At 46.0% G+C, this 27,442-nt stretch overlaps 1 protein-coding gene across 1 annotated transcript; it reads left to right on the top strand.

Annotated features, from left to right (window-relative positions):
- ZMAT2 (zinc finger matrin-type 2) lies at positions 1-21,301 on the top strand. Its single transcript, XM_084850914.1, has 6 exons — positions 1-37; positions 12,257-12,350; positions 12,741-12,864; positions 14,440-14,513; positions 18,617-18,762; positions 20,629-21,301. The coding sequence occupies exons 1-6, from the start codon at positions 20-22 to the stop codon at positions 20,770-20,772; spliced, it is 600 nt and encodes a 199-aa protein (XP_084707040.1). The 5' UTR covers positions 1-19; the 3' UTR covers positions 20,773-21,301.
- Positions 21,302-27,442: the final 6,141 nt, after the last annotated feature.

The raw sequence follows: 27,442 nt of genomic DNA on the forward strand, positions 1-27,442 counted from the left end.
GGAGCGCTTCCCAGGCAAGATGGCGTCGGGCAGCGGGGTAGGTGCTGGGCTTGCTCGGGAGAGGCGGCGGGAGCGGCTCCTTCTGTTCTGCCTTCTGTGCCGAGGAATTGTGACGTCTCGGGAAATGGGCGGCAGCCGCTCCGGGGGAATCGCCCCGCGGCGTCCCTTGCAGAGATCAGGGACGCGCCACATACTCGGTGGGGCGGATAAGGGTCTCGCCTTCTTGGCCGCAGTGGTCGGCAGATTACGCCGCGGCCGGACCCGCCGGGCTCCTTAACATCTTCGTGTGCCGCTCGAGCTTATCCGCGCTTACTCAGAAATGCAGCAAAGAGTCTTGTGGCCCCTCAAAGACTACCGACTTCATTCTGGCATGCGCTTTCGCGCTTTCCACTTCATCAGATGCATGGAGTTACTGTGTGTGTGTGTGTGTGTGGGCGGGGGGGGTTATACAGTACATATGGTGAGGGAAGGCGGGAAAGAGAATTGGAAACAGTGAGGTCAGAAGGAGGGTTCGATGCAGGAAGTCCTGATGGTGACAGTCACATTAACAGAGGCCGTTCACGAAACAGTTGCTGCTGAGAACGCAAACATCCTGGCACTAGGCTAATTAACACATGTAGTGTGATAAAAATCCAGTATCCCGATTCATTACCCCTTAGAGGCAGCTCCCAAATAATTTTAAGTAAATAAAAATAAATAAGTTTCTGGCGATAGAATTAAAACTGGCAATGAATTGTGATCTCCCTTTGAAGTTCCTTTGCTCCACAATGGCCACTTTAAGATCTGTGATAGAGTGTTCTGGGAGGCTGAATTGTCTCCCACTACTTTTGGAATATTACCATTTCCAGTGTCAGATTTGTGTCCATTCTTTTCCAATCAGACTGGCCTGTTTGTCCTGTGTAGAATGCAGAAAGGTTTTGCTGGCAGAAGATGGTATATATATTACATTGGAAGATGAGCAAGTGACTGTTCCTAATATTGTGGATGACATTGGGCCATTTGTACAATCAAGCAGTCCTCCATGGCTTATTTATTTAAGCCACAATGGGTGGGCGCCCACTTTGAATATTCAAGCTGTGTTCGTGGCTTGTCATGTCATATGATGATGAGGGTGGATTGCTGGCATGGTTAACAAACCACCCACCACAACCCTAAAACAGCCCATGGTTTCTGGGTAAGCATAAATATTCAAAGGCCACCCAGCATGTGCTGCAACCCACCTCATGTGAACCCAGTCCTTATTATGTCCTGTAATAGTGTTTCCAGAGTAGATATGGGGACTGACTTGGTAGCTTGGTTTATTACAGAGTCCATAATACTCCATGCAGTGGACTACAGCCCATGAAAGCTTATGTTAGAATAAATTTGTTAGTCTTTAAGATGCCACAAGACTCTTTGTTGTTGCAATAGACCAACACAGCTACTCTCTAGGACTCAAAAATAAAGGTTTTAGGATTATATTTTAAAGTCATGACAAATTTTGGAGGGGTAGACTTATTGGTCTGTTACAGCAAAAACAACTGAGAGTCCTGTGGAACCTTAAAGGAAGTTCCAAGTTTTGTGCTCACTTGGGCTGCAAACATAATACTAAATCACCATATCTTAAACTTGTAAAGTTTAAAGTTCAGTATCGTCCAGAAGGCAAGTGAAGCTCGGGAGTAGCCTCATTCTGTCTTAGGCTGGTATCCCTCTGAGCTCCTAGAAAGCCTTTGTAATGGTATTTGAGACTGTGTTGTACAGTGTTGTGCACCCTACAGTTTTTGGAGCTCTTTGGCCATGGCACTTCATGGCAGTCACTCTCGTTCCTGCTTACACATGGTTTTCCTTTTTCTAATTTCTAGCCGAAACCTGGGGCTGCTGTGGAGAATAAGAATGTGTGCTCACTTGTGTCTTGGTTCTTGAATACAAAGGGATGCACCACTTTAATCATTAGATGGACCACTGACCAGTGGACTCACAGGGCAGTATCCAATGCTGCTGCTCACTTGCCGTTGACATAGTGCTTGTCTAAGCAACCTCTAGTGCAATAGCAACAGTGTATGCTGATGTGACAGGTCCCCTAGCATAATTGGCGTTGTGCTAGGGGTTGCTTCCGCTAGTGCTACATCAATGGCATAAGTGGAGCACCAATGTTGGATGCTGCTCACAGCCTGAAATCTGAGTTTAGGTAGCCTAACTCTGCATAAGATTGGACTGCCAAGTGTGTATGAAATGGATGCATATGCCTAACATTGCTGGTGTTCTTGGAAATGTTGGGCACATCAAGAACTGATAAACATGTGTTCTGCAGAGTTCCCTACACCTATGATTTTCATTTAAGTTTGTAAATGTTCTTTTGTCAAAGATGTTTTCAGGGCTCTGAAATGGGCATTCATGTAAATTACTGGCTTCCATTTAAGTGGAATTGCTGCTGTATTAAGTGAGATGATATTCAGTAAACGTATTTCCACCACAGTTCAAGATTCCCCAGGATTCTGATACGCTTACAGTTTCACATGGCCAAAGACACAGTCACCCACTTTAGTACCAGCAAGTGCTTTACTTTGTGTAGGAATCCTGATGGGCACACTGGACCCACAAGAGCAGGGCACAGGAGTGCTGTGTTTTCGTAAAAAATGTTTTTGCATGTGTAAGTACTGCTTATTCGACATCTTAGGAACTGTATGAACAACTGAAACTGCATTAGTTTGAGGAAATCTCCTGCTACAGGTATGCAAAGTTTGCACTGATCTGTACTGTATCATATTAGTATATTAAAAAAAATGGAGTGCACGGGTATCTTAGAGAATGAGGGCATGGCGTTAAACTGGGTAGAGAGTGCACGCATCTGTAACTTGTTCGAAAATAATTTAAGTTAGGAGTGAGCTATGAACTACCTAAGTCTGTGGATGACACCAAATTATTCAGGATGGTGAAATGCCAAGTAGACTGCAATGAGCTCCAAAACAATTTCTGCAGAAACGAGGAACACTGGAAAGGGAGAAGACAAAATTGTCCAGTGTGCATTGTCTTGTATTCCCATACTAAGGCTACAATCCCATGCCCAATTACCTGGGAGTAAACCCCATTGAACTCAGTGGAACTTATTTCTGAGGAGTCATGGATTGTGCTGTGAACCTCAAACTGTCATGGGTGCTGGTCATAAGACAGAGCCTCTATGGTTTCATATGTAATGAGAAGCCACCGCAGGTGAATTTCCCCACAGGCCCTGTTGTTGCAAGGCCATTTTGAATATTCAGGGTGCTGCGGGGTGTGTGTGTGCAGGTTCTTGTTACATGCAAACCCAGCGAGGGTGGGGTTTTGGGGTGGTTGACAAGCCACCCACAACCTTAAAACAGCCTATGGGTTCTGAGTGGCTTGTTATCCACCTCAACAACCTACACTCTCTGGGATGCATGTAACAAGAAGCTGCTGTGCCCCCTGCCACACCCCAGATATTCAAAATGGTGGTCACCGCCACAACAAGCCCTGTGGGAAAATTCACCCATGGTGCCTTCTCTTTATGTGCGAACCATGTCACTCTTGTCTATAGTTTAAACAAAATTCCTTGCCCCTTATGAGTCCTAAATAACAATACAACTTTTAGGAGTGCTACTGTTGAGGGCTCCAAATTCTGTGAGAGGCTGGGGATACACTGCAACAATTTTTGCAATAATGGTCACATATTATTAAAGCATTCTCAGTATTAGAACAGCAAATATATACTTAGGGTAATTACAAGAACAATTAGTTAACATTGTGAAACAGTGCGATTCAACTTTTATAAAAACTGTAATTATACATTTTAACAGGCTTCTATAACTGAACATTTCATTGAACAATTTTTGTCTTTGGTTTTTTATTCTGGAATGAAGGGGTTAACCAGCAGCTAAATTTTTAAAATTAAAAAGAAATTAAAATAGAAATAAAGCAAAGTAATAGAAACAGTTGAGGACAAGAGTAGTAGTCAAGGACAAGAGGGCAAGCAGTGCTCACTCCTTCCCTTTCTAAGAAGTGACACCATCTATAATAATAATAGGGGCATGCATCTATCCATCAGCACCACAGTGCCAAGACCATGGAACCTAGAGACCTGAAACTTGGCATGCATACTAAGGGGACCCTAGGAGTGTGCACTTCTGGATTATTTTGTTTTTTAAATGCCTTAATTTTAATATGTCATAGAATAGTAGGGTTGGAAGGGGCCTACAAGACCATCGAGTCCAACCCCCTGCTCAATGCAGGAATCTAAGTCAATGCATCCTGACAGATGGCTGTCCAGCTTCGTCTTGAATGCCTCCAGTGTGGGAGAGCCCACCAGCTCCCTAGGTAATTGGTTGCATTGCCGTATTGCTCTAACAGTCAGGAAGTTATTCCTGATGTTCAGCCGGAATCTGGCTTCCTGTAACTTGAGCCCATTATTCCGTGTCCTGCATTCTGGGATGATCGAGAAGAGATCCTGACCTTCCTCTCTGTGACAACCTTTCAAGTACTTGAAGAGCGCTATCATATCTCCCCTCACTCTTCTCTTCTCAATGCTAAACATGCCCAGTTCTTTCCATCTCTCTTCATAGGGCTTTGTTTCCAGTCCCCTGAACATCTTTGTTGCCCTCCTCTGAACCCTCTCCAGCTTGTCTGCATCCTTCTTAAAGTGTGGTGCCTGGAACGGGACACAGTACTCCAGATGAGGCCTAACCAGTGCTGAGGAGAGGGGAACTAGTACTTCCCGGGATTTGGAAGCTATGCTTCTATTAATGCAGCCCAAGATAGCATTGGCCTTTTTTGCAGCCACATCACATTGTTGGCTCATATTCAGCTTGTGATCGACAACAATTCCAAGATCCTTTTTGCTTGTAGTATTGCTGAGGCAAGTATTGCCCATCTTCTAACTGCATTCGGTTTCTTTTTCCTAGGTGAAATGTCCATATGGTTGAATCCTGCAGTAACATTGTGAGTCACTGTGGGCAGATATCCCTAACCAGTACATAGCTTTGCTGTCAATATAGTTTGAGGTCAGGAGAGATTAGTAGGCTAGGAGACAGTTATATGGCTTCTTCCCCAACCCCTACTGTGGGGGCAGCCACCACTCGGGGGAATGGAGTAGACAGACCCCTCCCTCAGCGCCTCTAGAGACGATGTATGGCAGGGGCCATGCCTAGGGGTGCCAGCAGGCATGGCGTCACTCAGGGCAGGCACAATGTGTCCAACGCTGACAGATGTGTACATTTGCTTGAAGGCTTCGCTGTATCAAACTAAGGGCTATTCCAACCCATGCAGAGCTGGGGCCATTTGCTAGTAATGAAATAAAAAACATCAGCTGCCACCTACATAGTGACATTCTTGGTGTCATGAAATATTTGGCAATGATTGACTGGAGTCAAAGAGGAGGTAGTCAGTTGAGTGGTGTTTGAATCCTATGTTACGCTGCTGCTAAATGAATAGCAGGAGGGCCAGCAAAAAGTTGGCAGGCGTAGTTGACAGACCCAGGAAGAGTACAGTCTTAACAATACAAAAGGTGTATTCTACAAGTTGTGGCTTCTCCTGTCAGAGCAGTATGATCTGTATTATATGATAAAGAATCGGCAACGGGGTCAGAGTCAGACAGGCAGGCACAGCGCTGAATTGCACATTTGAATTAACCAGCCTCTTATTTGGCTGTAGCTTGAGCTGGTGGCAGCAAGGGAGTGGACTGGTAAGGGAGCTTTGAAAGAGGATTGTAGGCCAGGAAGCTAAGGGAGGTCGGTCTACCCGGCCCATATACTGGGGTGGCTTCTCTACTTTTAAGATAGAAGGGGAGATTCCACTAGGTGTAGCTTCGCCCAGCATTATAACACTATGTTGTGGGGGAGGCTGCCCCTGGTACAATTTCCCATTCTGCACACAAAGATACACAGACATAGTCTGGGTCTGGAAGTAAGGCCCAGATGGGAGGGAGTGGAGGATGGATGTGTGTCTGAATGATCATAGAATCATAGAATAGTAGGGTTGGAAGGGGCTTACAAGGCCATCGAGTCCAACCCCCTGCTCAATGCAGGAATCCAAGTCAGAGCATCCCTGCCAGATGGCTGTCCAGCCTCGTCTTGAAGGCCTCCAGTGTGGGCGAGCCCACCACCTCCCCAGGTAATTGGTCCCATTGTCGTATTGCTCTAATGTCATGAACCCTGACAAAAGGAAGGCAGGGAAAACACTGGGCTGATGCTCTTAGCAACGTGCAAGAGACCAGCATGGTAGGCAGCAGTGATGGCTCTAGATTTTACTTTGCTGTGGAGGGAGAAAAGTAAAGCATTGTCAACATGGCAACTGCGATGGACACCACACCCTGTTCCATGAGTGGAAGGCAAAATAGAGAACCCCCACCAGGTAGAAATCTTTATTCCTCTGGCTGCCTCCACCAAACTAGCCTTAAAACTCTCTGCGTCTCAGGTATTTACTTTAGGTAGTATGGAGGATGGCTGTTGACACGGGATATATACAAAAAGAAAAAAGACCACAACACTTTAAACTACTAAGTTTAAAGTATTACTGAAGAAAAATGTTAACAGAAAAAAGTTTTAAAATCTGAATGGATACACTCACACACACAACACAAAAATCCATATGGGCAACAGGGTAACAAAATAACCAGAGATAAATTCATCCAGCTAACCTGACTATATCTTGTCCCTGTGTTATCTAAGTCCCTTCCAAGGCAGCCAAGGCATGGGTTAGCCCGGACCTCACCTCTCTCCTCTCAACCTCTAGTCAAGTTATCAATTATAAAATTGCATCACTTGCCCCCTCCCCCTTTTTTTTTTTAAACTCTCGGGTTAGTACGAAAGCAGAGTTCGGGACTGGTAGACCTGCCTTTGTACCAGTAGCCAAAAGCTTTGGATTGCTGTGCATGCCCAGCTCAGACGTCAAATTAATCCACTTTAATTTGCTGCTGGAGACTGAAATGCTGTCCTCTACTTTAGGATTGGAAGAGACGCGTTGCTGCCTCCCCAGCCCTGAACATTCAAACTTGCTTTTTCTTCCTCTTAGTTTGACTTTAATATCAATAGTGCTCTTGTTTATGCAAACACTTGTGCTTTTTGTTTGGATAAATGCTCTTGTGCAACTGATAAGAACAAAGGTCTTGGATTAGAAATTCTTTTCTGTTGGCAGCTTTGACTGCAACTTGTTCTATGAAGCTGAATATTTCTTGCCTTTTTGTGCCTGTGAAGAACGTTGGGGCCTGAGGTGCTTTCCCCTCCTTAGCTTATGTCATCTCTTGGGGAAAGATTCACTGTAGATACTAAGCACTTGTTAAAAGATGTTGGGGCTTCCAGCAACCCCCTCATTTGATCACACTGGAAAAGTTTATTTGGAATTACAAGCTAGGCCTTATTACAGCAAGATCAGAAGTTGAGTTCGATTCATTTCTCTCTGCCTGGCCTAGGGACATGGCTAAAAGATCTTCAGAAGGCTAGAGTTTCTTTTTATTATCTAGGAGAAAAGTGAAGCAGCTAGTAAATTGCCTCGTCTCCAGGCACAGGCTAACTTTGATTTGTGATAATGCTGCTTCAGTGTGGTTGAATCTGGAAAATACTCTCCCCCGAAATGATAATTTCTGCCTTGGAAATCTCCTTTTACCTGGAGAAGTGGCTAATGAGCTTAGTCATGACATGTTTAAACTGCTTAACAGACTCTGGCAATAAATGAACCAAGGTTTCAACCTATCTCCGGGGCTCTTTTAGATTCCTAACTGTAGTTATTTGCAGTGATTCCATTTTGAGAATTGCAGGGGGTGAGAGTGGGAGGAAACTTTGCCTCTAGGGCTGCACTTCCTTTAAATGAGGCTTTTGTTGCTTGTTTGTTTTTTTGGGATTGTGGTGAGATCATGCATGGGCTAAATAAGAGAAAAGATGACATGAGAGGGTGTTGAGGTACTTAAATCCACCTTGTGATGCCTCCCCACCCATATGCAGGCCCTGTAGTTCCCCTCATTATTAGACAAGTGTTATTGGAGTGCCTACAGCTCTGAAGCGCACAGCAGGCCTTTCTGCACACTCAGTTCCCTGTTCCAAACTTAGCCTCAATTCTGGGTGACGATGTTGACCTAGAAGACTTATTCAGGTTCCTGAGATCTGTTGAATGGCTGCCCTCTTTTTAAGACCATTCGTTCATCTTATTGGGAATAAGTCACTGATGTAAGAATTCTTCATTTGCAACTGGATTAATGTATGGTGCGACATGGTCTAGCTGTTGCTGTGTCATAAATGTCAATATACCTGCTTACCTACCTTTGGTGCATCATGTAATTTCAAGGTAAAATTAGCCATAACAACTTGCTCATTTGTCTATAACATGAAGTGTCTGACATGGAAGTGCTGTTGTCCTGGCAAGTCAGTGGCCAGCTTACCCCTGTGTAACTGAGTGTAATTTGGTTGCGATCCTATGCACTGCTCATAGAAGTTGAGGGGAAAACAAAAGGAGAATGGAGTAGGGGGTTCATTCTCTCCTTACTGTATTGGATCCTCCCCTCCACAGCTCTATTCTGCATGTATGGGTGTGTGGATTCAGAACAGAAATCCATGAATGGAAACCTCATTCTGTGTCTGGATAGACCTTGCAGGGTTGGGGTGCAATATTGGAGCAAGCAGAGAAGATGTCTTGCTGGAATCTCCAGGCGCACACTGAAATCCAGGGCTTGTATCTGGGAAAGGGAAAAAAAAAAAGTAAGAAGAAACACTAAAATTAAAATTCTTGTGTAGAAATGCTTGACTGATTTTATTTTAGGTTTCTCATTGTAACTATCCCTTAGGCTCAGGCTTAGTAACAATTTAAAAATGTAAAACTGAACATAATTTAAATATGAAGCTCTTCTCTTTCCTGAATGCTCTGGGCAGCGACAGTAATTTAAAACAGGCATAAAATGGGTATTTTTGAAAGCAGATTAAAAACATGAGAAATGTGAAAACTGTTCCTCCTCTCCACTTAAAAATAAAATAAAAGCTACAACTAAACTACCCATATTATCTTCAGCCATCCAATGCTCACTTAATTAGAAGTCCAGAATTATTTTGATGGACCTCCAGAGAGATGCGTTTTCAGAGCCAGGGAATTGCTGCCTAAGAACATCCCACTCCATGCTCCTTTGCTCTTTGTTGTTTGGTGCATGAAGGGCAGAGTGAAGAGGCTAGCTTAAGCCAGATAGAGGGCTGACCCATGAAGACATCCTGGGAGGCATTCCTGTATGAAAGACCTGAAATTATGCTTGAGGACCACATAGCTGGTTCTATGTATTGGACGGCTATTGTGAATTAACTGGCCCCATGTAATAGGTAAGCATGCCAAAGGCCCCAATTCCTTACTTCCCAAACTGGTGCCTATTCGTCATGTGCTGATGACATTGCTATAGTTATGAGCGTTAAAAAGGCAGAAAGTAATTGTAACTCATGCTCTTAAAATACATTTAACCTTGAATGCGACCAAGAGTAGATCTTTGGATATTACTAAATCTTGCCCATCACTGAAGTGGTGCCTCTGCTCTTTTGCAGTTTATCTGGGTATTTGAAAGCACCTGGGACCATAAAATACAATTGGAAATGTTTACATTGCTTTTTCTGTGATACAAACCCTGGCTTTATGCACTCACTGACAAGGCACACGTGCTGATTTTTACCCCCGCCCTAACCCCGTTTTTGTATCAAGAGGCAAATCTGCCCTAGAGTTTCCTCACATGCCATGTGTTGCTGTGACATGCCATGTGTTGTTGTGTGGAATGCATGTCTTACTGGACTAGTGAACTCTGTTACTTGGGGAGGGCGTTGTTTCCTTGGCTGTGTCCTTTGCAGAACTCAAGGCACAGTCTGCAGATCTCGCTTTTCATAAATCTGCCATGTTCCAGTCCTTATATGATCATAAGAAGAGAACTGCTGAACCAGACCAAAGGTCCAACTAATCTCACATCCTTTCTAACAGTGGGCAGACAGATGCTTCTGGGAAGTCCAGAAGCAGGACATAAAGGCAACACTTTCCCCCAGCAACTGATATTCATAGGCACGCTGCCTCAGAATCTGGAGGTTCCATTGAGCTGCCCTGGCTAATAGCCATTGACAGATTTATTCTCCATGAATTTGGCTAATCCTTTTTTAATGCCATCTAAGCCAGCGGCTATCACAATATCTTGAGGCCGTGGATTCTGTAAGTTAGTTACGTATTTGTATATTTATTGAATTTATATCCTGCCGTCCTATCCAGAAATGGTACCCAAGGAGGCTAACAATAAAATCCAGATTAAAAACAAAAAATTAAAACATGACATCAAAATAAATAAATTAAAAACACAACAGTAAAAGAAATAAATAACATCAGTCAATTAAACTCCCTTTCAGCAACAAGCTTATATGCCAGATACCTGGCTGAAAAGAAGCGTCTTTGCCTGCTGGTGGAAGGACAACAGAGAGGGGGCCCACCTGCCCTCCCTCGGCAGGGAGTTCCAGAGCCTGGGAGTGACCACTGAGAGAGAAGTCCCCCTCTTGCGGCCCACCAGATGTGCCTCTGACTGGGAGGAGGGCCTGCCCTGAAGTTCTTAAAGTCTGGGCTGGCTCGCATGGGAAAAGGTGGTCTTTCCGATAGCCTGGTTCCAAGCCGTGTTGCGTGAAGCTGTTCTTTCTTTTGTCCGCCCTGAATCTGTTACCCAGCCATTTCACTAAGAGTGCTTTACTTGGTGATAACACTCTAATTTCATGGGATTTATACCCTGGTTGCATGTGCCTGCCTGTTTCCTGGATCCACTCAAGTTTCTGTGTGCTTATCAGAAGCCCAATGCCCTTATTTGCTGTAGTTAGCATTGAATAAGCAAGAGCTCTAGAGTTCATAGAAAGTATCATAGAATCATAGGGTTGGAAGGGGCCTATAAGACCATTGAGTCCAACCCCCTGCTCAGTGCAGGAAGCCTGATTCCCAGGCGGTCTCCCATCCAAGGACTAACCAGGGCTGACCTTGCTTAGCTTCTGCTTTCGCCACACCATGCAAAATGTTATAAATCTCTATCATGTGCCACTGTTTTTTGCTTTGTTTTCTAAACTAAAAAGTTTCACTTCCAACCAAGTGGTCTTTACTTTCTCATAGTTTAAACCTCCTCAGGCATAGTGCTGGTTTGTTTGTTTTAAAACTTGGGAATTACTCCCTCTTCACAGATTTGCATCATGGTTGTGCTTTCCTGCCTCCTGTATCTACACGAATTCTTGTGTGCTCGTCAGATGCCTGCTGCCTTTAATTGGCTGCAATGAGCATTGAATAAGCAATGCCAGCTTTCTTGGAGTGCTTCCAGGCAAGGCTTTTACTGGGCAATGGCACTGCCCCATTCATCGAATTTTACAGGAGGTCCAGATGATTACACCTTCCATTTGTAGCCAGCCCCTCCATGTTTTCCCACCCCTTCTTCCATCTTTTTCTTTATCAGAAAAAATCTGTTCAGAAGAAAAAAGACTGAATAGCTGCATAGTTCCTTTTGAGTGTGAGTGCTAGGAGCCCTCTGTGTGGAAGCACCCTTTTTAGCAGTCTCCATGTGATGGCATTTATTTTAGTCACTTGGGAGTAAAGTCATGGCCTTTATTTGTAAAACAATCATATAGGAAACATAAGAACATTTTAAAATTAAGCTGTTCATGAGACTTACAGTGCAATTCTATACATGATTAATTGCAAGTAAGTCCCACTGTGTTCAGTGGGGTTTACTCCCTAGGGAGGGTGTTTTGGATTGCAGCCTTCATCAGTGCTGTGACTTTAAAAAGCTTCCATCTGGTGGTTTAATATAGCTGAAGTTTAATCTTCCTGCATAAGTATTGCTTGATCATGGCCTTTCTCATGTAGGAGCATTTGTGAGTGAAACTGAGTACCCTGTTTATTGCAAGCAACCTACACAACCAGTGGCTGATTTGCACATAACAGCAACCTTGGGTTACCGTGAGTGAGCCAGCAGGCTAGTGCACATGGTTCAATCATTCCCGCTTGGCTCCTTCTGCCAGTGGGAGCAGCTAAACAAGCTGGGGATGCTCTGTCTTTGGCTTCGTTAGCGTTGTGTCTGAACCAGGAACTCTGGCTTGTCTCTTCCCTGACTGCCTGAGCCAAGTTAGCGTGATGGAGCCATGTGCACTAGCCTGCTGGCTCACTCATGGTAACCTAGAGTTTAAAGAAACCCTGGATTGCCAGTGTGTGCAAACTGAGCCAGTAGGCCCTGATCTTTCCAGGACTAGAGCTTCCCTGTTTTGCTGAACTGAATGTTGGTCCTCCATTTTTCTTTGGCTTGTAGGCTAAAAACCTGGACTTCCGCCGGAAGTGGGACAAGGATGAATATGAGAAGCTTGCCGAGAAACGACTCACGGAGGAGAGAGAAAAGAAAGATGGTTAGTAGCATGCTGACTAAGGGATGGTACTGCTTTATTCCATCAAGAACCACCAGGTCGATTTGTAGAATGAGGAGATGCAGTGGGCAAAATTGCAGAGGAAAAGTACAGGCCACTTTACCTTCTGTTCCTCATCCTTCCAAAACAACTCTGTAACGACTTCATTTCTTCCCTAATTCTCTTACTCCTATTCAGAAAAAAAGTTAAAGGAAATTGTTCATCTACTTTTACAAACTGGGGAATTAAAAATAAGTTGGGAAACACGGAGTTCTTGAGAAGCCTCCTTTGGCCATTCAAGGAAAAATAAAATTGTTGCAGTTGAAATGATACTATTAAATTCCCAGTTTAAACCAAAGCGTTTTAAAAGAACTCTTCTTGGTTATATTTTAGGCAAACCAGTACAACCTGTCAAGCGTGAGCTTCTTCGACACCGAGACTACAAGGTGGACCTGGAATCCAAACTGGGGAAAACCATTGTTATTACCAAAACAACTCCTCAGTCTGAGATGGGAGGGTAAGTTGTCTCGCACTTTTGCAGTACTAATTCATATGCCTGTTTAGTAGAGAGGGTACAGCAGATAAACATGCAGGTGCTGCTATCTCATTCCTAATGAGAGCCAGTGTGGTGTAGTGGCAAGAGTGTTGGACTAGGAGCTGGGAGATCCGGGTTCTAGTCCCCACTCGGCCATGGAAGCTCACTGGGTGATTTTGGGCCAGTCACAGACTCTCAGCCCAACTCACCTCCCAGGGTTGTTGTTGTGAGGATAAAATGGAGAGGAGGAGGATAACGTAAGCCGCCTTGGGTTCCTTGCAAGGGGGAAAAAGGTGGGGTATAAATGCAATCAATCAATCAATCAATTCTGTGTCTGGAGGCTGTGGCCAGGTGGATGAGTACTAAGAGTTTGAAAGTGAGCCCAGACAAGTCAGCGGTGTTGCTAGTCAGATGGCAAATGCAATATAGCATGAGCAGACTTCCCCTTGTCCAGTGGGAGTTTCCCTCCCTGCTCCTCCTCCCTACATACTCCCCATCCTTCCCCAGATCTGCTCTGGGGGGTCCTGTTTCTAGTTCTTGTAGCTCATCAGTGACAATAGCTGCACCTCAGCCATCAAAAGGGCAGCATTTTTCAAGGTCTTAGCAAATGCTGTAGGTTTTTATTAAACTTGGGTAACCTGCTTCTCCACATCTGTTGGCAGCGGGCCTTCATGTCCAGTGAATTGATAAGGTGGAGGAAGGGAACAAACATTGCCAACTGACCAGAAAAAATGTGCTGGTTGGGTTTTTTTTTGCTTTTGGGAGCATTGCCAGAAAAACAAGGGACAAGGCTAACATTTTTTTCCACTCAGCTGTTGGTTGGTTTGTTTTTTAGCTGAACACCTCAGTGAATAGACCACTTTTGTACTGGGCTCCAGTTTGCAGCCCTCAAGGAAACATACCTGATCGTAGGTGTCTGTAGGGGCTTTATAGTGTGCGCAGGTCTGTAGAGTAAGAGCGGGGGAGTGACCTGCGGCTCTTAAAGTTGTGCAGTTCAGAGCTCCACTCTCCAGCTCATTCATCTTTATGTTCCAATCACCCGAGGTTATCTGACCTGCTCCCAAGTTGTTACTGGCACTGCTTCACAAAGCACCCCCCCATCCCCCAGTGGAAAATGGAACATTGAAAATGATGTGCATTGGAAACTTATCCTTGTTCCTGCTTCTGTGGGGAAGGTCTTCATCAGAGTTTAAAAGTTGATGGCTGCTCCTGGAGATGGATGGCCCACTGTGCTCCCTAGTCTAGCTACTGGTTAATCCCCGACCTTTGGCCTTGGTGGCTGGGAATTATGGGAGTTGTACTCAGCCTCTGGAGGGCACCAGGTTGCCTACCCCTGCTAATCCTAATCTGATCCATTTTCCAGCTCTAATAGCTTATGAATCCAAGGGAAAGAAATTTCAGTGGCACCCGGCAGGTGAAGCCTGTCTGATACAATATTGACTAGACTGCCCTTGTGTTTGATTCCAATCTTAAATGGATATGAAAGAGAAACTGGAAACTTCAGGTAGAATGACTCTCATTTCTCACTGGAAACCAATGTCCTTTTTTCTCCTCCAGGTATTATTGTAACGTCTGTGATTGTGTAGTGAAAGATTCCATCAATTTCTTGGATCATATCAATGGCAAAAAACGTAAGGATAACTGACCTCTTTTTTTTGTCAATCAGATTCAACCTGGGTATAGAAATGAGATGTCACTTGCAGTTTTAGTCAACAGAGAAACGAATCTGTTGGTCTTTCAGCAGCCTTTGGTTCTGTGGGACCGGCCAAGTGCTCATTCCATGCTGCTCATTTTTCACTGAGATATGCCAGAGGATGAACAGATGTTCCTTATCTCTTTAAGAACTTTCCCATGAGTTTTCAATACCTCCTGTTCGATGTGGATATGACATTCCAAGAGAACCGATAAGATGTGAATAGCCAGGTTCAGATGATCAGTAGGAAAAAGAAGCCATGGTGGCTTCTTTTCCCCACCCTGCACATGATGCTCGCATGCCCACCATTTCTCTAATGACCCTCGCTGCAGTATGGGTTGCTGTGTCTTCCAAACCCAGCGAGGTGCACGGCAGGGATGGCTTCCAAACCTCCCCACAACCCATGGCTTGGGTTGTGGGGAGGGTGGTTATGGGGTGGTTTGGATGTCACCTCCGCCATGCACCTTGCCGGGTTCAGAGAATATGGCAACCCGTGCCATGGTGAGGATAATTTAGGGCGGAGGAGCCGCATGCACGGAGCAGGGAAAAGAAGTCATGGTGGCTTCTCCTCCTCCGCTGATCATCTGAACCCAGTCAGTATGTCATTAGTACTCCTCAGAATACTCCAGGTATTTCCCTGGCCCTGTGCTCTCAAATCTTCCTCAGTTTTGATTTTGTAGTAGATGCAGATAAACCAACTGCAGATGAATCAAAATGAGACTTGAGGCAGGCCATGTGAGGGGATGGGGTGATGTATCACTGATGGGGTAGTGTCAAGTCTCAAACCCTCCCAGCGTGTTCGTAGGGATGCACAACAGTAGAAGAGAAAGTTGTTGCAAATCTGATACCAGTCTGCAGCACAGAACCTGGAAGGCTTTCTCAGTCCTGCCTTCAGGACTTCTTCCCCTAGAGACCTCCTGTGATGGGCCAACTTTGTAGAACGCCTTACTTCCCTACACTGCTCCTTTTTCTTGACCCTGTGTCTGATCCTTGTGACTGTCATGCCCACCTTCCCCCCGCCCCCATGAGTTGCTGTGCTCCCACAGAAGGAGAGATTATGGTTGGGCTTTGATCCAACTGATTTGACTGCACCTGGGAAGATTCTTCTCTGTCTTTGTCTCCTTGAGGCTCAGGTTCCACCCCCACCCCTTCACACTGTTCTTCATCTGACTCTGAGTCCACTCTGACTTCCACAGCCACTGCAGAGAGCCTGGGCCCAGTCCTGACAGGTTCAATCTTTCTTCATCATAGAAGCTTGAATCCTTGGTGGACTCCTGAGCACATTGTTGTGTGTTCATCTTTACAGGTAGCGAGAGGAGCTAGGAGCAGTGTTCACAAAGTCTCATAGAAGGGCTGCAGTGTTTCTCTGTGTTTTCCCCCTACACCAGTACTCTGATGGAGATACAATATTTGCTTCTATTAATATAGACAGAAGCTTCTACTCTTTTTGCCAGACTGTAACTTGGGTACAGGCAAGCATCAAAGCTCAGAGGTTAGGAATGCCACATGGTGCAGGTCTAAAATATGGAAACAGTATCTGAACTTCTGTCGTATCAAGTCTTTTTGATCACCCTGTCTGATAGTCAAGCAACTAGAAGACCTTAGCCTGCTCCAGTTGGACTGGCCTCTCCCCACCAGAGGGCAAACTACCAACTGCACTGTGGGAAGAATCCTGGTGACTTGTTACAATTTGAAATTGTTTCATTGTAATGTTATTTGTATCTCTAAATTGGGATATAAATAAATATGATAAACGTATCATGGATAATATGACGGATTGTATTTCCTGAGTATAAGGGTATGGTATTGTTCAAATTTCAAAGTAGCTTCTTTTGATTCTAAATCACATAATTTGTGGTAACTTCATTGAGAGAGTGACCCCCTGCCCGCCAGGTCATAAATTGTGCTTAGGCATCCTTCGTATTTATGGATATAGTCGGTATGGCTGAATAAATTCAGCCTGAGGGCAGAGGCATACTTGGCTTTTGGGCACCATGTATTGACATGTGAACTCTTGCAGCTCTCAAGCGTTTTGGCCCTGACTGCTAGTTTTTTAATGTATACTCATTCAGATTAAATGTTGTGTTGTCTCCCTTCCCCCTCCCCCCAAACCCCAAATAAATCTTTACGGGCGCAATCCTGTGGGGATAGACAGCCGCCTCCGAACTCGCCTATCCAGTGCAGGGCAGGAGAAGCACAGAGGGGATCATTCCCTCTGCACTTCTCCTGCCCTGCATTTGTGGCTAGACAGCCGATTTCAGCTGTGTACCATGGGAAGGTGGAGCGGGGGAGGAGGCTGCTGGACGACACATAGGATGTGTCGTACCGGCATTTCCACCTTCCCCGCCCTGGAACGCCCTGTTTTGGCTGCTCCGTGCTCCTCTTCCGAGTGCAGAGCACGAGGCCATTCTACGCTGCCTGCAGGGCAGCGCGGAACGGGGGGAGGTCGGTTCTCTGGGAACCGACCTCGGAGCGCTTCAAGGTCGGTTCCTGGAGACTCACGTATCCTATGGCCGCCTAGGCTTTGACTAGTGGTCGTAGGATTGCTCCCTAAGTGTGATGATGCTGTACTTCTTAGTTATTCAAGGCTCTGCCACTTAGTACCCACACAGATCTTTCAGTACTTCCAAAATATGCAGAAGAAGCCCCCATGTTCAGTAAGAAAGAGGCAAACACAGATCTTATGTCCATAGCAGCTGTTTATGTTAGTCAGATGTCATTACAGTTGCAGACTCAAGGTTGATCTATTTTTGTAGAAATGTTTCCCTTCAGTATGGAAACCAAAACAGTTAACAAAAGAAAGATAACCAAGAAGGCCCTGCTCCAGGCCTTCACTGATTGCACCTCATGTCTAGATGTGATATGGTGCATGCTAGGTTAATTAAACTCTGCCAGGTATTGATGGAAGAATCAGGTAGAGTGTGAGTCATTTATTACCAATTTCTAAGTCCAGCAGGCAGATTTGGTCTCGTCCCACTTCAGGCATGCAGCATACAGATTTCACCAACGTGATCACCCAGAGTGTTCTGAGATGCATCTTTTTATGGAAATCCCTTTTGCACACTTAGAAAGGATGTTGTCACAAATGCTGGAGGCTAAGAGCCAGTTTACACAATCGCCACAGCCCACTGTGACTTATTTAAGTCATGGTGGGTTTCAGCATGTGCTGTTGGCTATTGTGAAAATTCAAGTTGCAGTGGGAAGGCACTGCAGCTTATTGTGACAGTCAAACTCAATGCAGGGTGGGTTGTTGGCATGGTTAACAAACCACTCACAACCCTAAAACAGCCAATGGGTTGTGGGTGATTTGTTAGCCATGCCAAGAACCCACTCTCGCCAGGTTCGGACATCATGATAAACCATGGCGAGCGCCTGCTGCAGCTTGAATAGTCACAGTGGCCGTTGCTGTGCACCACACCCCATCGTGACTTAAATAAGCAACAGAGGACTGCAGTGATTGTGTGATCCAGGTCTTAGAGTCAGTCTTGAAGTTTATGAGCACCAGCCATATGGACACAAACCTAATTTGCTATGCATAGTTGGATATTGGTTGGGTGACAGTGCAGGTAATCAGAAAGGGAGGGAGAACTGAAGATAGTTAGACCACTTCTTTCTTGCTGAGCCAATCAAGACCTCCAGCACTGAATAGACTATTAATTAAGAGCTTGGAGATCATGATAGCCTCTCGCTTTAAAATTAACTGTCTCTCAAATTAACCTTTGGAGTAAGCATTACCTGCCTGTACAAAAACATGGCTGGGCATGTTTTTTTTTTGTTTTGTTCTTTGCCATTCAAGAGAATGGCAAAAACAGCATTTTCCCAGTTCTTTGCTACAGTAATGCAAGGATAGAAATAATTTCTAACATGCAGTCTGGAGTTAGGTCTGTTGTGAAGAGAGATGCTAGGATGAGATGAATCTAAGTATCCAGAGAAATGTGATACTGGGCTCCCAGACAGAACAAGGGTTTGTTTGGCTGCTGATATACTGGCGGGGTTTCTGAGGGTACACTGAACAATCTTGTTGGTTCCCACCTTTTCTAGATCAAAGGAACCTAGGTATGTCCATGAGGGTGGAGCGCTCCACACTGGATCAAGTGAAGAAACGCTTTGAAGTGAACAAGAAAAAAATGGAGGAGAAGCAGAAGGATTATGACTTTGAGGAGAGGATGAAGGAGCTCAGAGAAGAGGTGAAGTGTTGCCCAGAACTGAAACAATTAGGCATGACTGGAGAAGAATAACACCTAAATTTGCTGGACTTTCTGTCATGATTAGATTGCTAAAAAGAGAAAATTTGCATGTTAAAAAATATACGTCTGACAATTTCCTTTCCCACTATTCCAGCATCTCTGAAATGCTGTCTGTCTGTGATCCCAGATGGAATTGGATCTTGGAGAAAATATTAGCTTATCTGCTCTCCTGAAATTGCCCCTAGCCTTGCTGCTCTTGAGTGCTTAGGAAAATGTTTCCTTGTGTTGGTCTCTTCAGCGGAGTTCTGGCCTGCAGGTGGCATTAAAGATATTTCCTATTGTAGTTCATTTTATGTGCAGCAACCTCATGAGGTTATTTATGAGGAATTTCCAGTGTGTTTTATCCTGTGCACGTGGAAGTGTAGCTTTCTGGCCACTTCTTTCTGTACTGAAAACAAAATGCGGTAACATTTAGAATGATTTCTCAGTCCTTCAGTAGCTGGATGGATGAGGTCAGGGGAGGTAAACTGTTTTCCCTCTCCACCAGAGGCAAGATCCATTTCTTTAATATCTCTTTGCACTTAAAGGGGCGGGGGGTCTGAGGAGAATTTCCAGTAGTTATAGGAGAGGCTTCAGTGCCATCCATAGATTTTTGTCCCTCCAGGAAGTCAGATAAATCATTTAACTCATTAATTAATACATGCATATTTGCTCAATTTTTTTGCACAGAATTTTAACCTTTAGCAGTGTGTGCAGCCCTCCCTGTAGGTCCCAACAAAGAACAGAGGCAGATCCTTCCCAACCCTCCACAAATGTGTGACTTGAGTCGACATGACAGACCCGCTTCTGTAGGGGATGCAGTCTGCGCATCTCGTACAGTTCCTCCCCCCTCCCAGCAATCCCAGAATTCCTTTGATACATCTGGTTTTGGTGAAATCTTTGATGAAGCTTCCCCAACTCTTGCTCTCTTTCTCCCCTGCCCCAAATATACTGGCAGTTTGCCTTTAGGTGAGAACAACTGTTTACTTGCCATTTTGGAAAAAAATGAAACTGCGATGTCATATGTGGCGTGCAGATGCTGATTTTCTGAAATTCCATCTAATGGGAATTTTTCCATTTCACAAATCAAGCCATGATTTTGATCTCTCAATATTTGCAGATGGCTGCCATAAAAGAGCTCTGTGATGCCTGTGACGCCTCTGTGTGTTGGGAGGGTTGTGCAAACAAGAGAGTCCTTTAAGCCAGCAGCTGCCAAGGAGTTAGTAGCTGGAGTCACACTTCTGCATCCCCCCAACACAAGTCTGGCACCATTCCAGGGTTTGTGATCTCACAGAACGAAACATTTTGATTAGAGCTGTAGAAACCCTTTGATGCCACCCCCCCCCCCCCAAGCCACTCGGAACACAGCTTATGTTCTGAGCAGCTGTCACTCGGCTGCTCCAGCAGCCATCAGATACTGACGTTGTCTGTCACTATCGTTCAGCACCACAGTTGTTGGAACCGGGCTTCCGTACAGAATCCATGTCCGCTGCTTTAAAAGCAAAGGTACATTTCCATTGCCGTTAATTTCTGATGAAGTCTTTGGCATTTGTTTAATAGCAGGTGCTGCCAGTTGCTGGACGTGCTTGTACAATCATATCCTTCACATGTCACTTTGTGTGTGTGTCTTTGGGCTGCTGCCTTTCCGCTGCTCCTCTGGGACCAACCAAAGGAGCCAACCATTTCTCTTTCACCCATTGTTTGTTCTTCAGACCAGAAAGAATGTTGTCTCTGTCGCCTGATTTCTGAGGTTCTGTCTTCCCTTTCTAGGACTTTGGTTGTGCAAGCCAGCTTGATTCATTTGGCAGTTATTTCCCTTTGTTGCAGGAGGAAAAGGCCAAAGCCTACAAAAAGGAAAAACAGAGGGAGAAGAAGAGGAGGGCTGAGGAAGACTTGGCATTTGAGGAGGATGATGAAATGGCAGCTGTGATGGGTTTCTCTGGTTTTGGATCAACCAAGAAGAGCCACTGATTAGCCATGAACTTTCCTCTGGATGGCTATTGTTTCTGCCCTGGTGATGCTTGAACACCCCTTGGAAGACTTTACAGAGAATTTATATCTAAATGTCTTGGTCGAAGTTGACTGTAGGAGTTGGGAAGCAATTCCACATTCTTCCTGCGTGGGGCTGGCTATGCCCTGCCATCACTAGTATCCTCCTGCCTGCAAAGATAGCATCATATTTGCCAGTATGGTGGTAAACCTGAATATCAAATAAAGGACTTTAAATTAGCAGCACCCCTTCTCCCAATCTCCTTAGAATACTTTGGAGTAAACCCATTTTCAAGATTTCTTCTTTTTAAAAAACCTCTTCATTTATTATGAAGAGCATGAAGTTGAATGTTTCTTTTAGAATCCTGCATCTCTTGGCCTTGCCTGCGGCTGCCTCTTTCCCTATATGAGTTCTGCTTGCTTCTCACTTCGTGCTGTGTGTGGCCTTCTGTGCATGAGAGACATTCTGCTGGGTATATTTTTTTCTGTTAATAAACTGATAAAAATCCTGCATGGGTTTCTTTGGGCATTGTTCTTCCGTCTATAAAATGGTTAGTGTGTGTGTGAGTGAGAGAGAGAGAGAGAGATTCTTGTAGGTTGAGCTAGTGTATATTATCTTTCAGGGACCATAGGCGTTTATTATAACTTGTATATCTGAGCATGGAGCTGTTTGCACTCTGAGCTTGCTGAAATTTCCTCCTTATTTGTTATATCTCCCATAGATTACTTAGAAAGATGAAGGTTCAGTTCTCCCCTCCAGCCCCCCTCAGTCATATAGATAGATGAGATTGGATAGATGAGGATTCAGTAGGGTCATACTAATGTGGAAAAATAGAAAATAGGGAGATCATAATTTATTTATGTATTTATTTATTTACAATATTTATATACCACTCCACGTCAAAAGATTTCGAGCAGTGAACAAGATAAAATAATAAAACACCATATTAAAACAAAGCATTTTAAAAGAAACAGATTCTGTACTTAATAAACCATGGCTGGTTGCTCAAGGAAGGCCTCTCAAAATAACAGTGTCTTCCGGAGGCGCCAAAAGCAACACAACGTTGGCACCTGCCTGACCTTCAAAGGCAGGGAGTTCCACAGGAAGGGGGCCACCACACTGAAGGCTCTTCTCCAGGTGACTCCAGCCAGGCCATGTGTCCATGTAGAACCACCAGGAACATGCCCTCCGATGACCTCAGTGACCAGGCAGGTTGGTAAAGGAGAAAACACTTTCTCAGGTATCCTGGTCCCAAGTTGTTTAGGGCTTTGTTCACTAGTACTGAAACAAACCTGGCCTGGTAGTAAATAGGCAGCCAGTGCAGTTCCCTCAGCAAAGGAGTTGCTTGCTGAAAAGGGGCAGCTCCTGACAACAGCCAAGCTGCTGCATTCTGCACTAGCTCCAGCTTCCGGACCAGCCTCAAGGGTAACCCCACATGGAGTGCATTGCAGTAATTCAGTCTTGAGGTTAGTAATGCCTGTACCACCGTGGCCAAGCTATCCCTGTCCAGGAGAGGCCGTAGCTGGCGAACCAGTCGAAGCTGGTAAAAGGCACTCCGAGCCGCTGCAGCCACTTGGGCCAACAGCGATGGATCTAGGAGTACCCCCAGACTACAAACCTGATCTTTTAGAGGGAGTGCAGCCCCGTCCAGAACAGGCAATGTGCCTCTCTCCTAGATCCGGGAACCACTCACCCACATGGCTTCCATCTTGCCAGGGTTCAGCTTCAGTTTAGTGGCCCTCACCCAGCCCATTACTGAGTCTAGAAACTGATCCAGGACTTGCACAGCCTCTTCTAATTCAGATGTTACAGGGAGACAGAGCTGTGTCTCATCAGCATACTGATGGCATTTAGCTCCAAATCCCCTAATGACCGCTCCCAGCGGCTTCATATAGATATTAAACAACATTGGGGACAAGATGGTACCCTGTGGCTCCCCATAGCTCAATTGCCAAGGGACCAAGGAATGTTACTCAGTATAACCCAATGTTACTCTCTGAAATTGGCCCCATAGGTAGGACCAGAACCACTGTAACACAGTGCTTCCGATACCCATCCCATGGAGTCGATCCAGGAGAATACCATGGTTGATGGTATCAAAAGCTGATGAGATACCAAGCAGAATTAACAGAGTCGCCTCCCCCTGACCCTGTTGCGCTCCCCCTGACCCTTTCTCCATAAAGGTCTCCATTAGGGTGACCAAGGTTGATTCAGTCCCGTAACCAGATCGGAACCCAGACTGGGCTGGGTCTAGATAACCAGTATCCTCCAAGAGCACCTGCAGTTGCTCTGCCACGACCCTCTCCAGTACCTTCCCTAAGAAAGGGGTATTTGCGCCTGGGCGGTAGTTGCCTAATACTGTTGGGTCCAGAGCAGGCTTCTTCCAGAGTGGCCACACTCCTGCCTCCTTAAGGACAGCAGGGATCGCCCCTTCCCGCAGGGGAGCATTTATCACTCCCTAACCCGCCCAGTCATACCCCCTCGGCTAGCTTTTATAAGCCAGGAGGGGCAGGGATCGAGAGGGCACGTGGTTGGCTGCATTACTGCAAGCACTTTGTCCACATCATCAGGCTGCAGGAACTGGAACCGATTCCACAAAATCAAGCAGATGGTGGCATCAGACACTTCGACTGGAACTGCGATAACAGCATCAAGTTCACTGCAGAGACAAGCGATTTTGTCCTCAAAGTGTGATGCAAAAAGGTCACAGTGGGGCCTCAAAAGGGCCAGGGCCCCATTTGCTGGGGAGGGCGTTAAAAGCCTGGAAGAGTTCTGCTGGACAGTTACTTGAGGATGCAATGGAGGCAGCCAAATAAGCCTTCTTTGCTGCCAGCACCGCCAAGCAATAGGCACGATGATGTGCTCTCGAGTGTGCTCGGTCATCTTTGCTTCGAGTCTTGCGCCATTTATGCTCTAGCCGACACCCAGCCTGTTTCCCTGACCGCAGCTCCCCAGTATACCAAGGAGTGGAGTGGGCTCTACAGTGCTGGAGGGGGCACTGGGGTGCAATCAAGTTGATGGAACTAGCAGTAGATGGTGTTGCTGTATTCTGAGCTGAGACCTTGGACCCTCTCAACAGGAGCAATTGACCTTGCTGCTTATGCATGTGCCCTCTTTTTCTTAAACGCTGAGAAACCGCAGTTTAAAGACAGTCTCCAAGGTTATAACGCTGTCCTCCTTTGGATTTAATGCAGGTACTGAGAAGGAATCCCAGTTGAGTCTCTCTCCTACTAAGCTAGAAATGGTCTCTTAGTATCTTGCCACTGACCGCATTGAATGCACATTCCTAAATGTTATTGAAGCAGGTGGGGTTGGTAGGAGGGATGGGGCTCCTTTCCCATCTTGATTCAGGTGGGAGAAGTGTTATCTGTGCTGCTCCAGCTGCTCTTTATGCCCCATGTCATTTTCATTGCTTTCTTGATTTAGTTCAGCCAAACCTGCCGTGACTCATTCATTGCCTTTTTCAGTTTAGGGCGATTTACATCTGGTGTGGCTGATTTTCATAGTGCCGTCCTTTTAATATTGAAGGGATCATTGTTCTTGCCTTTCTCCGCACCTTTATGGAATCTCACAGTGTACTGAGCCTTTTTTCAAATACATGTAGAATAAATCCTATCCTGCTTTGCTGCTGTTTTAATTCCTTAATCTTAGACTGCTGACAGCTTCATTGCCTCAGATATTTCCACTTCAATTCAGATTATAATCCCCATTGAAGATGCCGCTGAAATGATACATAGCCTGTAGCACTGCCAGCTGAGATACAAATGTCCTTGGAGACTCGACCCTTTAAACGCAAAGTATCTTTTTAATGTGCCTCAAATTCCTTCTGTGCACCAAATAGAAATGAGTGTTTAATTCCAGCCACGTACCCGTCCCTGTTCAAACCAAGAGAGTAAACTCTATTTGAATGTGTGAGAGAAATGAAGCCTGTGACTAAATATCCTACAAGATTTGAAGAGAGGAGGAGATGCAGAAAAAGAAGTGATATTACAGTACTGTGTAGCTCCCTTCATGCACATTAAAACTTTGGTACATTTTGGATTATTTTACCCTGGGTAGCAGCTTTGTAGCGTCTCATAGCCCCCTGGTCCTGCTTAGACACATTTGCAAACTGCTTGTTATGGCACATTGAACTAATTGAGTTTGGTTGGTGTTGATGAGAAATAGCATGGTCCAGTGGATCCCTGATGGAGGTGGGCACTGGGACCTGCTGTGTCCTCATCCTCGTGCTAGAGCAGCTTCCATGTGATTTCGACAATGCCATCTTCAGAGTTAGATGCCTCCATTCCACTTTCTGTTCAGCGGTTCTAAGCAGGTGCTTAGTGGGGGTTGTTGCAGGGGTTGTGGGGTGGGTTAGAAGCCACCCCCACCACGCCACATTTGGACGACACGGGAACCTGCGATGTGGGTAATTAGGTGTCACGCAAGCAGCATGTGCAGGGGTGGAGGAAATGGCCCGTGCGGCATTGTCCCATCCCCCCCCCCCCCCAGGCTGACCCTGCGAATCTGGGAGCAGAATGCTGGACTAGACAGGTTTTTGGTTTGATCCAGCAGGGCTCTTCTTCTATTCGGGGTGGGGGGTGGGGTGTTACAAAAAGAAATAGAGAAAGGTGTTTGTTTTTAAGTCAGAATGTGTAGAATTTTAGCTTTGCCATGCACATGCCATGCACATCTTATGCTTTCCTACACTAACTCTTGATAATCTATTATTTGTCAAATTCCTATAAAGCATTATCATTTTGACTGTTAGTGGGAAAACGAATTTAATGAGACATAATGTTGTATATAACGAAGTATAGATTCACAGCAGTTGCCAAACTGCCTTGCTTATGGTGACGGGTGAAGGAGCCCCTCTGCATAATATGGAGTGTCGCTGTGCTTCAGCAGGGGGAGGCGGGTGGGGTTTAATTTCCATGGTATTTCTTTCCCCTAGCCCAGTCATTAAAAGACTTTTACCTAAACTCCAGCCTCAGGGCATCTCCCTCCACAGGGCCGGAGCATCCGGCTGTACATGCCAATATGCCAATATTTCTGCCTCTCTCTCCTGCCCAGCACAGGGGCTTGGCTCTCAGGTGGGGAGTGGGGAGAGGGGGAGGCTGTTTGTCTTGGTTACTTGCTGGGAGCAGTGGAGTGTGTAGTGGCAGAGATACAGGCTCCTGCTGGATTCCCAGCAGCAGGAGCTGCCTCCAGCCAAGGATGAAAAGCCAGTTTTGTGGGAGGAAATAATACTTGGGGAAGAGAGCAAGAGAGAGAGAGAGAGAGTGCCTCCCGCAAAGCATGTTCACCCTTGGCTCCCCCTGCTTCTCTACAGAGGTGTTAACTCTCTGTTTTCCTTTGATGAAACCAAGTCTTCAGTTCACAGCTGCTGACTTCATTGCACCAGACACTACAAACACACTGGTCTTTGCTCCCCTTTGTGTGCCAGTGGTCCCTGGTTCTCCTTTCCTTATATATGCCTAGGGTTCTTCGCTGTGGGGCCCAGGGCTGCAAAGACTGCCCTGGGTGCCTGCAATTCTGGCTGAGTTGAAACTGTGCCTTGCACTCTGAAAGAAGCTGTTTGGGCTACCCTGCTTTTGTTGGGCAGACAGTGGGGAAGCACAGGGCAAGGTAGGATATGGCTAGGGATGTCAGAGAATTCCGCAACGGACCTCGGTGAAGCCGAATGCCAGTGCATTTGGCCCCCCGAAATCCATCGTGGAACAAAGCCCCTGCCCCCCCACCCCACAAAAGGCGCGTGGGACGAAGTCCCTGCCACCCCCACCCCACGAAAGGTGTGCGAAATGGAGCACTTACTTGCTCCCGTCTGCGCTGCTTTGCGAATGGCGGCCGTCCTGCGGCCGCCATTCACTTCCTCCTCTTCATAGCCGTGATAGGCTACGTAAATTCTTATGTAGCCTATCATGGCTAATGCAGGGATGCCATTTGCATCCCTGCGGAGGCCGTGATAGGCTACGTAAGTGTTTATGTAGCCTATCACAGCGGAGGGGGGGAACCCAGTGTACGCAAATGGCGGTGGCTACCGCCATTTGCGTACGCTGGGTTTTTTTCCCCCTGCCGTGATAGGCTACATAAGTATTTACGTAGCCTATCATGGCAGGGGGAAAAAAACCCCAGCGTACGCAAATGGCAGTGGCTACCGCCATTTGCATATGCTGGTTTTTTTCCCCCTGCCGTGATAGGCTATGTAAATATTTACATAGCCTATCACGGTTCAATACAGGGACGCAAATGGCGGCGGCTACGACAGCCGCCATTTGCGTCCCTGCAGGGCTGCCTAGCGGCCGGATGTCCGGCTGTGGGCGGCCGGAGCCGGCTGGCGGCTCCACAGCTTGGCCATGGAGCGGACCTGGCCGGGTAGGATTCCAGGGCGGGGGGAGGACCGGATCGCCTCCCCCCCATCGAGGATTCCGGAGGGAGGGACGGAGCGCCTCCCCCCCACCGCGGATTGCCCGGCGCGGAACCAGGTAGGTGTTTCGTACATCCCTAGATATGGCTGGGCAAGGCGTATTGTCTCCGTACTATAATTTATTGCTGCAAAAGCTACAGCTGGAGGTCATGTAAAGTCAGAGGGTGCAGGTTTTGTTAACCCAGCAGGCTGTTGAGGATGGTTTGCATCTGAACATGGGGTAGTTATGATCCAGCATTCGACAT

This window comes from Heloderma suspectum, chromosome 4, assembly GCF_057233095.1.
Source record: "Heloderma suspectum isolate Gila_16-S chromosome 4, 16-S_ref, whole genome shotgun sequence".
Classification (NCBI taxonomy): domain Eukaryota; kingdom Metazoa; phylum Chordata; class Lepidosauria; order Squamata; family Helodermatidae; genus Heloderma; species Heloderma suspectum.

Excerpts from the sequence above, each read along its gene's own strand:
- ZMAT2 (XM_084850914.1), top strand. Across the intron at positions 14,514-18,616 it reads TCATATCAATGGCAAAAAAC|ATCAAAGGAACCTAGGTATG; the intron begins GTAAGGATAACT and ends CACCTTTTCTAG. Across the intron at positions 18,763-20,628 it reads TGAAGGAGCTCAGAGAAGAG|GAGGAAAAGGCCAAAGCCTA; the intron begins GTGAAGTGTTGC and ends CCTTTGTTGCAG.